The following is an 18,021-nucleotide window of genomic DNA, read 5'->3' as shown; positions in this document are numbered from 1 at the left end:
TTGAAATTAAATTTTTGAAATTTTTTGTGAATATTTATGAATTTTTGAAAGTTTTTGTGAACATTTATGAGTTTTTGAAAGTTTTTGTGAACATTTATGAGTTTTTGAAAGTTTTTTCAAGAAAATTACATACATAAAGTATTTTTTTCCCCAAAACTTTAATATTAGAAATTGTTTGTCAACAGATGTGAATTTTTGAAATTTTTTTCCAAAATCTTATATGAATAGTTATGAATTTTTGACTTTTTCGTTCAAAAAATTTAATATTTAAAATAAATTTTTTGATTCATTATACTTGTTTTGTTATCTTTTGAAAAAAGGAAAGTTATTTTGTTGCATCCTGTATAACTATCTGCCTCTGTCTCAAGTCAAATAAATATACGTCTATAACTATTTATGTCATGTCCTTCTTCATGATTTTTAAGAAATTAATGTCTTCAACTTCTTTATTTATAACTTTCTATCTAAATTTGCTCCAATTAAAAGTTTTAACTTACATATTTTTTCACAAATGATCTTAGTTCGTTGTTCTTGGATTTATTTTTATTAAGGGAGTTTAATCTATTAACTCATTCAGTTATTGTAGGTACCATATGTTAAAGAAATGTTTCATTAATTCAAATCCTACTACGTCTTGTATAGGATTGTAAATCTTAATTTGTTTTGCGTATGAATTTTGTTATTGTTAGCAAACTGAACTAAGTTTTTATATTTTCACAAGCTGTTACCATCGTTCTTTCATTCTTGAAAGCAAGAACAACCATGTGCCCCCATGAATAAAGGGGATTAACGCTGAGTAGTTATGAGTAGTGATGGAAATTGTCTGCTTTTGGGCATGTTAAAAAAAAGAAACCGAAAATCGATATGGTAACCCTGACAATTTGAATTTTTTTTTTAAAGTAGAGCAGTTACAATCAGGTGTGACACAAGGGAAAAGGGGGAGAAACAAGCAAATAAGAGCATTGGTGAGAACTACATCCTATGTAGATCCTCAATTCTTCTCTGAGTCGCACAAGGACTTACTCTGCAACAAATCCCATTACTTTTATGAGCAGGAACGAATGTTCAATCAAATTTGGAATATTATCCAATATAGTAGGAAAATATGTTAAATAAAAATTAAAACTGCTTAGGAAATGAAAATTCCTCCTTCTGGCTAACAATTAAAAAAAAAAAACGTACCAGCTAAATAATGCACACGATTTACATCACTAGTTATAATTACTCAGCGTTAAGCTCTGTTATTCATGGAGCTTAACACACTCCTGGTTACAAATTATACTCCCCCTAACATTCTTTAATGGTCAGGATTACCATCTCAATTTTCGTTTTTTGTTTTTTTTTCTTACCAAAAGTGCTTACGATTTACAACCGCACCTTTGTATAGAGTTGTAAATCGTAAGCATTTTTAGTATGTAAATTTAGATGGCATCCCTGACTATTTGAAAAATGATTTGGAGGAGAGTGGATTAGATGTGACAAGATTAGCTTCAAGTAATTATGATATTAAGGAAATAAACACAAAGCCCACTCTTTATCTAGCAATGATAAAAGGAGAAATTACTCTAATGTCGATACTCAATTCTACTCTAAGTTCATCAGAGACTTACACTTATAACTCTCAATAGGACTTTGTATAAATATGGTAAACTAAATTTCTTTTAGAAAATAAATAATCATTTTTTTTTCTACAAATTAACCATCACGCTTTTTTGTTCCCCTCCCTCTGCAGTAACGGGCCTGTTTTATCAACAAATTATAAGTGTTACTCAAAGTCTTTTATAAACGCATACACTTGATACATAGAAGTTATCTCCTCAATAAAGTAAGAATAATGATAAAACCTTCAGAAGAAAAAAATGTTCATACTGATAATTGCAAACAAATCTTGCACGCTTAAAAATACATAAGATTTACAACGTTAGATATGTATTTTGCAAGAGTATTTTATTTTTGTTCTATATTTGAAAGCATATGCAATCAAATTTATTGGGAACCATTAATGAAATATCGAAAATTTATCAAATCAAATTTGTTTCCTTCTTCTACATTACCTTAACTTATGTATAAGAATTGACAACTAGGAGAAATTAAAATTCTTCTCGATATTCCTTTCCCTTTTCTTTAATTCAATTAAATATTTTTTTATAATTTTTTCCTTTCGAAAAAAGAAGAAGATGTTTTAACCTCATATTATAAAATGGATTGAATTTCTTTTAATTGTCAATCGATTTTATTATTAATTATACATAATACTCTAAAAAATATTAATGATTTGAATAAAACGTGTTTATTTTAATTGATAGTGTTAAATTAGAAAGCCCATTGATTGACTCTAATTATACCTATATGTCATACGTACTAGTTGCTATAAAAAAATACGACGAATCATTTTAGAGGAGGAATTTATGGTATTATCAATGAAGTAATTATTATTACACTAGAGTGGTAACTACAGCTGTCTTTCCTTTAGTCGATACACTTTTAAATTTTGCCTTTACATATGATGTAGCTTTGTGATTGACTCTAGTCAGATAATCAATAAATCCATTGACATCTAGAAAATACTTATAAATCAGATCATTAAGCATGTCATCCTGATTATCATCATGGCAAACATGAATCCAACTACTCAAATGGAGCTAAGGTGAGCTATTTTAGCCCTTTTCTCAACGATGCAAGTCACTGATAGAAATCAGCCTTGATCTTTGTGTTGTCAGGCAGACTCTCAACTAAACCTTGGTGAAGGGGACTGCTAAGTCTCATGAGAGAATTAGACCACTACCGGCAAGGCCAAATGAGACAGCTAAAACGATATGGTCTTCCTTGAGACTGATGAGAGTTTGGATTTTGCCATTTTAATAAAACCAATCCTGAATAAAAATATGTCCCAATTAATTTTTTTACTTCTTATATATCTACTACAGCAAAATTATTTCATAGACATATTTGAGTCTGTTTTAGGCTTAATCTTCAAATTTGTGGGATACATTCAGATACTTGAGAATTTAAATATACTTTATAATCTTTATATGAATTAAGAGACGTTTATTGGTCGATATGGTCTTTTAAATAAATTTTGTGAACGTCTTATTATTTTAATGTGACAATTAATTTCGGTTACTCTAATTGCAATTTGCAGAGTATTCAAAAGATTCTTAAGACTAATTTGTTAGTAAAAATTGACGTTAATTCGTCAAATAATTTAAATATTATTATTTGGCCGGTCAATATATTACTTGTAAATTAATTTTATGTCTTTCCATTCCCAGAAAAATTTATTCCCTGCAAAATTCATCCTTTCAAATTTTATTCCCATTTTGTTCAGTCAAGATCATAGACAGGATATACTTCTATCTCACAAGGTATCAGTACATAAATAAAATCCATGGATTTCATTTGTACTCACTGCTAAAGACATTTGTTGACGTCATTTTTATTCCATAAACACCATAAGACAAAGTTGTTCATTAATCATACCCGTTTCCTATCCATCACCACTCACTAGTCATCCCCAGTGCCGGCTCTCTAGAATAAATGAGACAGCTAAAGCGATATGGTCTTCCTTGAGACAGATGAGAGTTTGGATTTTGCCACCTACATTTATTATTTGAGAAAGAATATCTTATCCAGGCCTCCCACTCACTTGATGTTGCACCAATGGACTACGCCATATTTGGGGGTTAGAAGTACAGTCTCAGTGGCATCAAAGTTAGGAGCAAGGATTATTTGAAGGCCAACGTATTTGACACTTGAGCCATCAGGGAACATAACTTCATCAAGAACATCTATAAAAAGGTATGGGGAAAGCGTGAACAGATTGTTGCCAACAACGGTGGATGGTTTGAGTGAAAATTGTATGTCTTAATCTAGATTAAATGGATTGAAAGTAGTTTTAAGTATGGGTTTATTTAGGATCGAGGACTGAGTTCAAGTCCAGCCTGGTCACAGTCAGTCCAGCCCACTTTTCGTTCTTAAAGAAGGTAAAATCGATCCTTCGGACATCATTGACGAGTTTTCCCTTTTTTTAACTTTTCCGTTAGATATTTGAATAAATTATATAGTTAAGTAAAAAAAATAATAAATTGCTTTATAAATTATAATGAAAAAATGAATATTTCTTGGAAGATATGTGCAAATATCCTATTACACATCTCATATATCTTATTTTGATTAATAAATAATCGATATTGTTATAAAATAGTTCCAGTTACCGACAGTCCTCAGGACTGGTCTGAAGACTGGAATAGACTGAATAAATAATGTCCAATACAAAACTAATTGATAGTAAAAAAAAAAGATTATTTTCCCTTAATGTTATTACCTATTATCCAGCCTAAAACTGAGTGTTCTTTCTTAATCAAACACACCTGTATTAATTTTATGTAATTTTTGAGTTTCCTGACAAAAAATATTTCTGAAAATGTATTTTATAGCAGATTTAGACTTTCAAATATACTATGTATCATAAATATTAAGTGATATAAATGAAATGACTACACTAATTAATTGTAGGCAATTAAATTGATCGGAATTTAGATAAAATAAAACATTATGAGATCCATTTATACTTCTGTTAGTACAAGTTAAAACGTGTACAAAATTATAACTTGTACACAACGTATCTTTACAAATACGTAGAATAAAAGTACGATAACTTTAACTTAGATATCCAAGCCTTTCCTACGTATTACATATATGGTGTGTCAACATAAAACCAATCCTGAATAAAAATATGCCCCAATTAATTTTTTTACTTCTTATATATCTACTACAGCACAATTATTTCATAGACATATTTGAGTCTGTTTTAGGCTTAATCTTCAAATTTGTGGGATACATTCAGATACTTGAGAATTTAAATGTACTTTATAATCTTTATTTGAATTAAGAAACGTTTATTGGTCGATATGGTCTTTTAAATAAATTTTGTGAACGTCTTATTATTTTAATCTGACAATTAATTTCGGTTACTCTAATTGCAATTTGCGGAGCATTCAAAAGATTCTTAAGACTAATTTGTTAGTAAAAATTGCCATTAATAATTCAAATCAAATAATTTAAATATTATTATTTGGCCGGTCAATATATTACTTCTAAACTAATTTTATGTCTTTCCATTCCCAGAAAAACTTATTCTCTGCAAAATTCATCCTTTCAAATTTTATTCCCATTTTGTTCAGTCAAGATCATAGACAGGATATACTTCTATCTCACAAGGTATCAGTACATAAATAAAATCCATGGATTTCATTTGTACTCACTGCTAAAGACATTTGTTGATGTCATTTTTATTCCATAAACACCATAAGACAAAGTTGCTCATTAATCATACCCGTTTCCTATCCATCACCACTCACTAGTCATCCCCAGTGCCGGCACCCTAGACCTCATAATATCATTCTTGTAAATGGATTTTTATGAATAGATTCCAAGCTTAGAGGGAGTAATTGGTATACTATAATGTTTACTTTTACTTAATATGTGCAACTCAATCTTACCAATTCAAGGAATTCTTAAATAAATAATTTTTTTTTAAATCCTAAATTAAACATTATTTTCCTGACGACGATTCGTATTCCAGAAAAAGGACTCGATTCCTGATTTAAATTAATTGTCCTGTCACTAATAAATACCCCTCTTCAATAGAGGGAATAAAATGTAAAGGAATGATAAGACGGGGAATGAATTTCTTAGGAAATTATCTTCGTTTTTTTTTTAACATAGCGGCATTTAATATTATTTCAATCTCTGGTTATAAGTATGAGTACCATTTACTGGGTTTTTTTCAATGTTTTAGTATTTTGTAAACAATCAATATAAATTTGTATGAGTAATGAATAATTGGCCAAATCTATATCGGTATATCCCTAACTATGCGCCTTTTAAGATATGCTGAACAAACAAACTTTTATTTTCCTAAAATACATCCGGCATTTTACGTTTCCATTTAGAGTAATATACATTAGATATAATACCAATCCGTTGATTACAACTGGTGACGTAAGAGATATAAAATAGAATATAAAGAGTTTTTTTTTAAATCTCCAGACACTAAAAGTACCGAGTGGTTCATTAAAATATGAACACTTTGAATTTTAAACTTCAACAAGATACAATTTATTAGTTAACTATAGATTTTTAACATAATTAATTTAATAAATAGTCTGAGCTCTCTTAGTCTTTAATGAGGCCACCCTTTGTGGCAATGATCGCTTCTAGTAGGAGGAGGAAGGTCTAGCACCCGCTATCGATGTATTCCTATGTCATGGCGTCCCAGTGCTGGCTGAAAGTGGCATTGTGGTCCTTGGTTTTTGAATGACGATAACCGCAGGCTTTCCCCTCTACATGCACTTAAAAGTTGTCATCGAGGGAGATGGATTAAGGGCTGTAGGAAGGCCAAAAGCGTCAAAAAAAAAGGAAATAAAAAAAAGAGTTTAAAAGAACTCAAAAGGCTTGCAACGGAGGAGATGGAGTTCTTTCCTTACTGGTGTCAAAAGTGACCTCTATACCCTCACAATGTGCCTTCCACCCGATATCTCTTGCATGGGCTCTCATGCACTTGAGGTGATTGCCCTGGGCTGCTTTCTCATCCAGGTCAATTTTTATTCTTAACAGAGCTCTTCTTCTTCTCCAACGTTTCAAACTAGCGGACGGCGTAGATGGTTACCCTTGAGACCCCCAACTGTTTTGAGTGTGCGAATGGAAATTTCTGTATCATGTTCTAGGGTCATTTTCTCTACTTGTACGTAAGCTTTAGAGCATAAGTTGTTTTTTTTGTAACTAATGGTATATGTTTTAATATATTGAAATATGAATCAATTTCAATCACTTAACCTATATTAATTATTAAATTAGTACGTCGTGCTCAGATTTCAATGTACCACCCCTAATAATGAAATAATATTAAAAAAGTTATTTAAATTTTATTATATAGACTAAATCACTTCATTAAAGATTCTTTTAGAATTCAAATTGTAATATACAAGGCTGATAAAAAAGAAAGCAATTTTTAATCATTATCAATTTATGTTGTCACTACCAATCATTTTTGTATTGTTAGTTTGTTATGACAGATAAAAAGGTTAGACTTCTTGTTGTGTGCTTCACGATCTTTACTTTTGAAAAAAAATGGAAAGAACAAAGCAATTATTCGGAAAAGTTTTTTTAAACTTTTGAAAGACTGTTTAATTTTCTAAAATTTTACTAAAAGTTTTAAAGTTCAGAAGTTTTAAAGAATTTTACCATATATGTGTTTTTTATTTTCATTTCTTTTAATAATGGAAAATTGCGAAGTTATCCCAAAAGATGTTTAACATTTTTATCTGTCAAAAACCAACAAAAAAAACTAATTTATGCTTTGATATTTTATTTTTAAAAATTAAGTCATTATGATAACAGCTTTGAAAAATAAAAGAACACTCTTCATAACACCAAGTAGAAATGAATATCCCACGCGTTAAGTTCATATTTTATACAACTTTCCATATTAAATTCTATCTTATGAGTAGCAAAGTTCTTCTCAAAAAGTGTGAGAAGCACTGACTTAATCAACCCTTTTATTTCTTCTATACCTAAAAATAATAATAGAAACTATCAAAAAACCTTTCAAAGATATTTATTATGGCAACCGGATATTCACGTGGATATTTTATATCCGTTATTTCCCTTTGTTATGCCATAGTCTTGTTTAATATGTCAATGCTTATCTTTTGACGACTTATCTAATTATAAAAAATGTGAATGTACAATATACACACTTTATAATTAGTCATAAATATGAAAGCAATCCTTCGACATATTTTGAAATTTGGATCCATGGGCAAATCTGCCTCTTGTTCTCAGTAAGACTTGTCTTTCGATTGAATTAATTTAATAAGAGTATTTTTTCCTACGCCAACAAAGTTTTTGCCTTGCTTTCTTTGTGTGTTTGTAACCAATATTACTGGAAGAAATACTACTTGATTTTATTGAATCTTTTTAGGAAGGTTATTTATGTATGTTAACAGTAAGAGCCATTACATTTGGCGAGGTTAAAGTCACATGAAATGTTTAAAAACCCATAAAATTTGAGCAAATTGAGATAAATAACAATAATTAAATTTTTGGAGGTCAAGTCATCCAAACAATTTGAGACTCATAAATGAAATTTGTGTTATTTGTTTTCCGCTCTTTTGCCTAAATGATTCAAGGTGGATATGTGTTCCCTTCCAAGTACCCCCTTTTGTGTTATGTTTATAATCCAGCTATGTTTCTATATTTTTAAAGGTGGGTTACCATATATATCGTGCGTGTACTCTTGTATAATTTTGGAACGGACCAATGTACAATTTATTTATAAAAATTTTGCAGAATATAATTTACAAATCTCAATCATTTTCACATTCAAAATGTAAAGGTCCTGTGATGAAAAATATGCTTGATTGTAGAAGTGAAAACTTCAGAAACATGCAAATTTCCAGCGTTGCATTTTCTTTGCCCCAAACATGAATAATTTTAAATCACTTAACCTTTCTGTTTCGACTTGTTCTGGCTTCAAAATTATAATATACAAAGTTATTTTAAATAAATTGCGTGTACACTTTACACGCAAGATTAATGTGGTATTTGTGAGCTGTGCTTAAAATTGTTGATCGAGAGTGTGCTCATTTTTAAAGGAGCCATAAAATCGATCGAACTTTCCCTCATTTACATAAGTTAGTAATGATTTTTCTGTTTCTACCTCTTATGAGATAACATGAAAAATTGAGAGAAAATCATAGAACATTTTTTTTTCTATGCTGTATCTGTGGCTTTTTGCTGTCTTCGATATACGAGTTTACTTCTAATCTGGATGGCCACTTTAAGAAGTCTGAGATATCTGTTCACCAAGAGACATGGATAGCTCATTGCTTTGTTGGAAAATAAATATTTATTTTTGTCAACGAGTTTAACCCCTTGTTATTAAGATGGGATATTATCCACACCGAGATTTATAAATAAATACTTCTTATTCTTTGGAATCTACATTTTATCGGCAATATTTCTCAGTATCTTCCAAGAAATGTACATGGAATTATTATTAAACATGATTATGCCATGTTTATGATAAATTCGTATAACCAGCCATTTTTGAATTGAGATTTGGTGAATTTAATTAACTGTTCTACTTAAAAGTATTTCCTTAGTTTTTCCTTGTGATTTCTTGGAATTTTTTTAATGGTAGAACTGAGGTCCACAATCTATTATTATATATAGTACACCCAACATCATATAAACTGATGGGTATACACTTGATTCCCAAAATTTGCATGAATTTGCATTGAATATTGGATATCAATTTAATCAAAAATACCAATTTTATGTTGTCAAATAATAATTAACAAATTATATCTTGTTCAAACCCCAAGCTCATGTTGGTTAAAATTATTTTAATACAAGATGTATTTTTTCTGGATGGTTTTTATGCATATTACATAGTATTTTTTGCATTTTAATGGAAATAAATGAGTGCAAAATGTATCTAATAGTTCAAAAAGAGGAAAAAAATTAAATGATATAATTCTTATAATGGTTCAAATATTGATCATATAACTAAATATATATTTGTTTTGTTTTGTTTTTTACCCAGAACACTATTCACATGGAAAAAGTATGTGTGTGGGTGGTTTCGCAGGAATCATGCCAAAACCAACGTATAGATTATGCATACATTTTTCGGGCAGTTTCTCAAAGCTTAATAGATGGTATGCTTTTTTTGCCCTTACAGGCCATGTCAGTCTCAAAATAGCATTTATCTAATATTAATTTTTGACTAACAAACAACTATTTCATATAAAACAAAAAATTAGTATTTGTTGTTTGTTTGTATCAATGCAAACTTTTTAAAAGAAGATTCTAAGATTTAGAGAACACAAAAAAGAAGAGAAAATAAGACAATAGATTTTTGATAATAATATGAAGGATGAGCAAACGATAGTTCAACTTGAATATTTTATCCTCTATAAACCTTATAATTTTCTTCTTTTTTTTTTTAAGCAGAAAAGCTTAGAATTAATTTTAATTTCTAAATGTTGCAGACAACACCGATTAAAAAAAACACCAACATGCATTAAGAATAATTCTTAGAATGTGACTGTTTTTATTTTTGTTTTATATTAAGCAAAATAATTCTTAATTAGTTTTAATTTCTTAATATCCTTGGCAATTAGTAATTATAATATGCGTATCGAGAGTAATTTATAATGGTGAGGAAAGGCAAGTACGCCTCTCTCATCCACAAAAAATTAGCCACTTGTATATCTATGTAGTAACCCACCATAAGTCGTATATGGTAATGTTCTAAAAGGATAATTATGAATAACTTAATTATATTTTCTTTGCAGATAATTTTGAAAAAAGCAACAACAAAAACACAAAGAGCAAAAAGAACTATGCATCATCAGCACAAAAACTCCATCTATCAAAAACTTGTGCCAAATATTAACACCTTCAAAACTGAAGAAAAGAGACACAAAAGATATGAATGAACAATGAATAAGACTACCTCAAGGACTAAACCTAGAAAAAGGCGACGCAAAAAAGGATTTGACTCGCACTTTTTTCCCTTCCTAATCTAGTATTTTGGTTAGTAGACAAAGTAGTAGATAACTCAAATTGATAATCCACGGAACCTACACTACTCAGTGATAAAATGAGTTTAACACCCCGTTCAATTCCAAGCTCTGGATCAAGTTCTCAGATAACGCCGGATCTGAGTCATCTCACACCCGAGGAACGGGAAATCATTGAGAATGTAATGCAACGACAGCACAATGAAGAAAGTAAAGAAATCATGTTTCTAAGGTAGGTCATTTAACCAAAGTTTGACGGTACAAGTATCGCATTTTGACTAAAGAAATATCCATTGATTAGTATACTATGAATGTACAAGAAATGTACATGGTAATATTGTTACTAATACAGCCCCGTATTCCATCAAAAATAAATCAAATACAAATTGTACCTATGGTCCAACAAACCCAAAGAAATCAAACCATTTTCCATTTACATTTTATATTTGTGCTTATTCTAGGCATTGATCAAGGGTCGAAATTTCTATACAGAGCCGTTTTAAAAATTAATTCATCACCATTGATGAATAAAATATGCTCCACCGATATGTCAATATAAAAGAAATCGAAAATGAAGGTGACAACCCTTATAAAATTTGCAGTCGATACGTTATATTAAATCCACTGCAAGCAGCCATGACAGGTAGGAAATGAAATCAATGCAGGAATTATTACGATGTCTATTTTCAATTCTACTTCGAGTCCTACAAGGACTTACACTTATAACTCCCGAGCAGATCTGCATTGTTAATATCCATATTTCATAAGCACACACACTGGTTGTTACTTAATACTTAGATTTTCTGTCTTCGAAAATTTAAAAAAAAAACAGCTTGGCCATTAAGTTGCTAACGCTTTTTAGGATATATTTTATGTACCTCTGATCACTACCAAGGGGTAAAATTAATATCGTATGAAGATCTTTTATCATTTTTTCTAAGAAATATGGATCTCGATTAAAGAGCAATAAAGCATGTATGTGTTAGTGGTTAATGCCTACTTCACCTGGCATAAGTCTGAGGTTGTATTTTCAATTCTTGAACAAATTTGTTTATATGTACAACAAAATTCTGGAACGCATTATGTTGAGTGTTGAGGGAACATCCTAATAAAATTTAATCAATGTTTTACCTCTATGTCACCTTCCTAGTTCAATTACGAAAGCCTAAGTACCGCTCTTGAAATTATAAGTACAATCATGAACACTACCCATTTTTGTAAGGGCACACTCCAACTTATACTAGCGTAAATACTTTGTACATGGCCCTATTATGTAACCAATTTACATCCTTCTTATCTAACAATTTTGTCTGTGGAGGACTAATTTTTAACAACGAATATATGTCATTATAGCTCATCATATCATACAAAAAGAATAATCCTTATAAAAAAACGCTAAAAATTACCTATCCAAAAAAATTGGCCATATCTTGAAATCCCTAAAATCTTTTAATGATGGCACATTGGTAAGTGTTTGACTTCTAGTCTTTTGAGATCAGGATAAAGATCATTTTGTATTTAAAGGATTCAATACTCAATCGCATTCTGTCGCCATTGTCTATGATCTATCCAATTAAAACTATAGTAAAGGGGCAAAACTGTCGGATGCTACTAACTGCAACTGCGGGTACGACCAAGAGCCAAAAGGTATTCTATCTATATTATTAAAGCAGAGTTTGACGCCTAATAATTCCGTGCAATGCTGAATACTCCCACTAATAATAGGTGCGTCCACAGGTGGTGGGATGGAGTGGATGTACCCTCTTTAAACTAAGAAATTTTTGGTTTTTACTATAAATTTTTTATGTCTAGTGAAAAAATCTTACGCTAAAATAGGGGCAAAAAATGGAATATTTGAAATTTAATTTTTTGAAAATGGTCGTGAATTTTTTGACATTTTTATCGGGGAAAAAATATATTTGGATTTTTTTTCTTTAAATTTAATATTATTTGAAATTTTATTTTTGAAATATTTTTACAAAAAAAAAATGAAGTGTTGAAATATTTTTACAAAAAAAAAATTAAGTGTTGAAATTTTTTCCCAAAAAAATAAATTTTATATGAATTAATATGGCTTATAGAAATTTTTTTGTAAACAAATTAATATTACAAAAAATAATTTCCCCTCAAAAATGAATAAAAAAATACATATAGAGATAATCTTGCGGACTCCCCTTAATAAGTAAGAAATACTCTGCTGAAATATAAGAGCTCACGCTTAAACATTTTATCCAAGAGATGGATGTCACTAGTCTAAGATGTTTAATAAATAACTTTTAAAATAAAACTTTTTGATGATAGTACTTTCTTTTTACAACAGCTGGAGGAGGAGAGAGAGAAATAGAAAGACGTGAAGGGCTCCATTATAAGCATTGGTAGGAATATTTTGTCATTATTTTTGTAATGGAATTGTTCTATTTAATTAATTTAGTGTGATATTGGTCATTATATTGTACCTAAGACCTCGATCCAGTCCAGCCCCACAAGTTGGCCCTTAAACATTGTAAAATAGATCATTTGTGACGTCATTTTATGGTATTTTTTTATTTTTAATAAATAAGGGATGACGGTTGCACTTTAACTGGTTGAATTTGCCGTTTGCTGAAATGATTGCATCAAAAATCCAAGACCAGTTCCAGAAAGGTGATAGTCTCAAGGACATCCAGAGGTTCAGCCTGAACATCAAGAGCTTGTACAAGGTTATGGATATGTTGAGGAAGAGGGCAAGAGTTTCAGAGATAAAAAGAGGTCAGAGAGGACAATAACAATACCCAGGATAGCTCCTAGCTCTGACTGAAGGCAAACCTTCAATGTCAACCTGGAGGCTCTCATGGGAGTTAAAAGTTCTTGAGAAGGCAATGCTGGGGTTAATGAATAATTAGTTGTTTGTTTATTAGATTCAAAATCATAGATGTATAAATAATGTCCTAGAAAGCAGAACCGGCTTCTTCTAAATGGATTTCTAAACAGGCTTATTTATGGAATTAGATGTCCTGTTCCCATTATCAATAATATGCAAAGTTATGCCCTTAACGGTCTAACGGTTCCGGGTCTTGAACCGAAACTGCAATATATTCCTTAATGATCTTGGTTGTTGTACTATTTTCGTTTGCTGTATTTTTGGTAGATGTATACCTGTTAATATTCCATCAACATAATTTTATGTAAATGAAACATGTCGTTACATTTATTGTATCACTCAACTTGTCGTTCAAAAATGGAAGAAATGTCCCAAAATCATCTGGTAGTTAGCTAATTAAGTTAACCAAACCAACTGCTATTGATCTCTTAAGTACTACGAGACTATTTTTGTCATATTATTTTTTTACAATTTTTAAAAGGAATTCAGAATTACACATAGTATTTATATACATAATAATAAAATCACCCCCTCCCCTCTCTAGCCTCTCCTTACGGCTCCTATTTCGAAAACATATTTTAATATCCTTTCCTGGGCCCGAATTTTCTAGCGACGCCCTTATTTTAAGTGCCTCTTACCAAAATGAGCCTGTATAAAAGTAACCGAGACCGGGACCCGAAAGAACTGCTGAACCTGAACTGGCACAACCTTGATAATATGATAATAAACCAAATATTTTTATTTGAACCATCATTTTAAGGACCCTGGATGAGATTTTCCCCAAATCTTTCTTTATCTCTCTTACAAAATTAAAGGGTCCAACAATGCGCAAAGCAAGCGTAAAGGAAATATTCTTATTTAAAGTATGAAAATATGATTAAGGATAAGAATATGATTAAGGATAAAAATATTCAAGAATAAAAGCAGGAAACAAGAAGGAAGGAGAACCCCTAGGACAATCATTCCGCATCATTCAATGAACAAAATATCTGCATTCTACATGAACCTTCCTTCTATTTCTAAACAATGAATGTACATATATACATACTAGTGATGCAACGGGTTCAACCCACTTTGCGAACTGCTTAACTGAGAAAAGCTAGTTACTCTCAAAGTGTTTTTCAAAATAAGTAAATGCACTGGTTATTGCATAATGAACCCTGAATTTGAACGTACTGTTGAGACTCAGTTCAATCCCGAATTGTGTTTTACGGTTTGCTCTTTAGTGATGTGTCCGTTTTTGACCGATATATTGGTTCAAGCAGGGATATTAGACAGTGGACCTTAATTTGCTTGTATTCAAATCCTTAACCGATTTTCTCCACTATCCTGATATGATTTGTACAACACATTTTTGTGCTAATGTTCAAAATTTTAAAACACACATAATGTTATCAACAATTCATCAATTGAATCGGCCTTGACCGAATCTTAAAACCGATTCAGACCGATTTTATTGTAACAAGAGTACAAACCGATATTTTCTTTGGGACCGATTCAAACCGAATTATTATTTGAAAGGGATCCAGACTGAACTTCTTTGAAAGACCGAATTAGTTTGGGCCATCAACAAATAATAACAGTCTCATACCAGTCTAGGATTTTCAGAGAGAAACCAATGATACTGTACTGAGTGACCAACCAAAAAGATTGATCAAGCGTCATCATTCATTTCTTTCTTCAGTCAAGAGGGAACCAACTTAAACACCAACCTACCTGAGGCCCGTGGCTTTTTGCCGTCCTATGCAAAATATGAAGTCTACCTTTTAAAAATAAGACAAAAATATTTCATTACTTCATTATTTTTTTAAATATAAATCTAGATATTTATTCTTCTACACATAATATTCGAAGCACAAAGGTTGATTTTGTAAACGAACGGGTTAAAACCCCATAAGAAGAAAACATATGAAAGGTTGAGTGTGCGTATGATTATTATTATTTTCCCTCCCTTTACCTCTTTGAATATAAATAAGATCTCGACCCAGTTCTTAATAAAGCATTATTTATAAACACAATATTTCAATACGATGTGTTTATTATAGAGCCTATTGTCCGGGTGAAGTATAAAATACAGATAACTTTCGTAATGACTTTTTCAGCTTTTAGGTGAATCCGAATAGTTGGTAGCATGGCCACCAGCCAATTTTCTATTTTAGCTCTATTCCGAGTACATCCTTCATTTTCTGTGCCTCGATTTCCCCACACTACTACATTTATTTAAGAAGACGGAAGGAGGACTCCGAACGAAACTTATATAAAGAGCAGACCCTCTCCGTTTCATCTTTTTTCGACTTGTTGGTGAAGAATGTTCACGTAGGGAAACAACATTGTAGTCATCTTTCTCATGAATCGGCGAATGGATTTATCGTGATCCATCCTATCCCACTTTATCGATTCCCATGTCTGTTCTAGTCAGCTTTCGGAGTTGTTTGGAAACTAAAAGAATCGAGGAGTCGGATACTATCATTTTCACGAGCTCCTTTTGAACTTATTGTATATTACTTTATTGACATTATTTGCTGCCCATGGTGATCCCTAATTTCAATAGGGACTGGCATTCCTCCTGCCTTCTCCTCCCTGTTATTTCATATATCCGAATATTTTTACAGAAAATGGGGTAAGCAACAACGGTTTCTTCAGCCTATCCAGCAAACCGCTTAGAACCAAATCATAACTGCTTAAATTTTGATGATGATTTATGTAAAAACTTAAAAGTGTTAGAAAATATGTGGTAAGTTTGGTTTTATCACACAACCTTTCTTTGGAAAAGAAAGGGGGGGGGGAATAAAAGGCCAGAAAATCAGTTGGTAATAGTTGCCCAATTCTTTCCAACAATCGAATTAATATTCATAAATGTTGGGTATTGAACATAGATTAACAAATGCTAATTCGACCAAATAACGTTCATATTAGTTATTTTGGTTTAATGAAGAAAATATAACAGATTACAATCAAAATATAGTCTAAGTTTTTGTGTTAAAGAGATTACTTAGTGAGCAAAGAAATAAATAGAATCCGAAACCCCAATTTAAGTATCCGTTATATCACTAATCCATAAAAATGTATTCCGTAGATGCATAAACTTTATCTTCTCAATTCCCAATTTTTTTTATATGTTTGTTTATGGTTTTCATGTATATTGCATGTACTTAAACGGTTATGTGAGTATGTATGAAGTTGTAGCAATAACTGCATACTATTTTCAAACGGCAGTATTTTCTTTAATAACATAGAACATAACTCTCCAAAAATCATCACTCTTACTTTCCGTTTTTTATGAGCACACTCATACGTAATTACTCAAAACTTAGATGTTCCTTCCTCAAGAATGAAGTAATAATAATGGGAGCTGGATATTATCAAGGACAGGGATTCTAAACCTTTTTTTTTTAGGGATGTACCACTTGTATAATATTTTTCTGGATTTTTTTGAAAAGAAATCCAAAAATTGAACTTTTTTGGACCAAAAGTTCAAAATATTAAATTTTTTCGAAAAAGAAATCAAAAAACTTTAGTTATTCGCAAAAAATTAATCTTTTGTAGGAAAACAAACCAAAATCTACATCTGTTCCCAAAAAATTATTGAAAATAAATATTAAATTTTTGGATACAAATTTAAAAATCCATAGCTATTCACAGTAAATTAAATTAAATGTCAAATATTCAATTTTTTGAAGAAAAAAAAATCAAGCATTAACTATCCTAGTGAAAAACAAAAATTCCTTAATTTAGGGGGTTAAAGCAATTTAAAAATAACCATACTTTAGTGCCCTATAATATTGGAATTGTACCATGAGTCGTTCAAAAGGTCCGTAATCTTAGGAGTTGTATTACGCAGTTGACTCCGAAAACTCAAAAGTTACATTTTTCTTAATTTAGTCATACTACTGCAGGGGTTCGGTCTCCACTCCATGGATAAATGAATATTACTTTATCTATTTATACTATTTTAAAAATACTTTGAAATGAAGTCCATGATTTACATAAATTAATACAGACGTTTTTTGATCTCTTTTATGTCATTTGATCCAGTTTTTGAATACAAACTCTGTCCCTGTGACTACGGGGTAGTAAATAGGTCTTGCAACACCTTGCAGGCTTCGTTCTTTTCTGAATGAACTATCAAAAAAAATTGAATATCACCTTTTATTTTTTGTTTTGTTTTTAATCATACAACATAAAAATTAACTAATCTTTTTTATATTATCGCATATATGTACATATTTTGTAATAAAATTATAGAAAAAACTGTCTAATTTCAATTAGAATGTTTAAGTTTTAAGTTATTTTAAGTTTAAGAAGTACAAACCAAATCTTAGTAGGTTTGTGTTCCTCTTTACAATGCTAATAAATGATATTTATCACTACTCTTTTTTCCCCGCAAAATTAGTGGAAAAAAGTTTTTTGCAATTTTCTTGGCGAATTTCGATTTGAATATTTTTGAGCATATAAAATGGACTTCTCATCAAATCAACTTTTTTATACATATATATTGTAATAATGCATTTCATATAATATACAAGGGCTACATTATCATACCTCTAAGAATATTTTAACGCTTGTCCG

General features: G+C 30.6%; 1 protein-coding gene across 1 annotated transcript in view; it reads left to right on the top strand.

Moving 5' to 3' along the window:
* The window catches only part of LOC121132518 (regulating synaptic membrane exocytosis protein 2-like), a 102,143-nt gene that overhangs the window by 22,457 nt on the left and 61,665 nt on the right, over positions 1-18,021 (top strand). Inside the window, 1 exon segment of the mRNA XM_040727935.2 lies at positions 10,365-10,824. Within this exon segment, the coding sequence (XP_040583869.2) occupies positions 10,673-10,824 (152 nt within the window). The 5' untranslated portion in view covers positions 10,365-10,672.

Source organism: Lepeophtheirus salmonis, chromosome 2 (assembly GCF_016086655.4).
Source record: "Lepeophtheirus salmonis chromosome 2, UVic_Lsal_1.4, whole genome shotgun sequence".
Classification (NCBI taxonomy): domain Eukaryota; kingdom Metazoa; phylum Arthropoda; class Copepoda; order Siphonostomatoida; family Caligidae; genus Lepeophtheirus; species Lepeophtheirus salmonis.
This window is presented reverse-complemented; position numbering and strand designations above follow the sequence as displayed.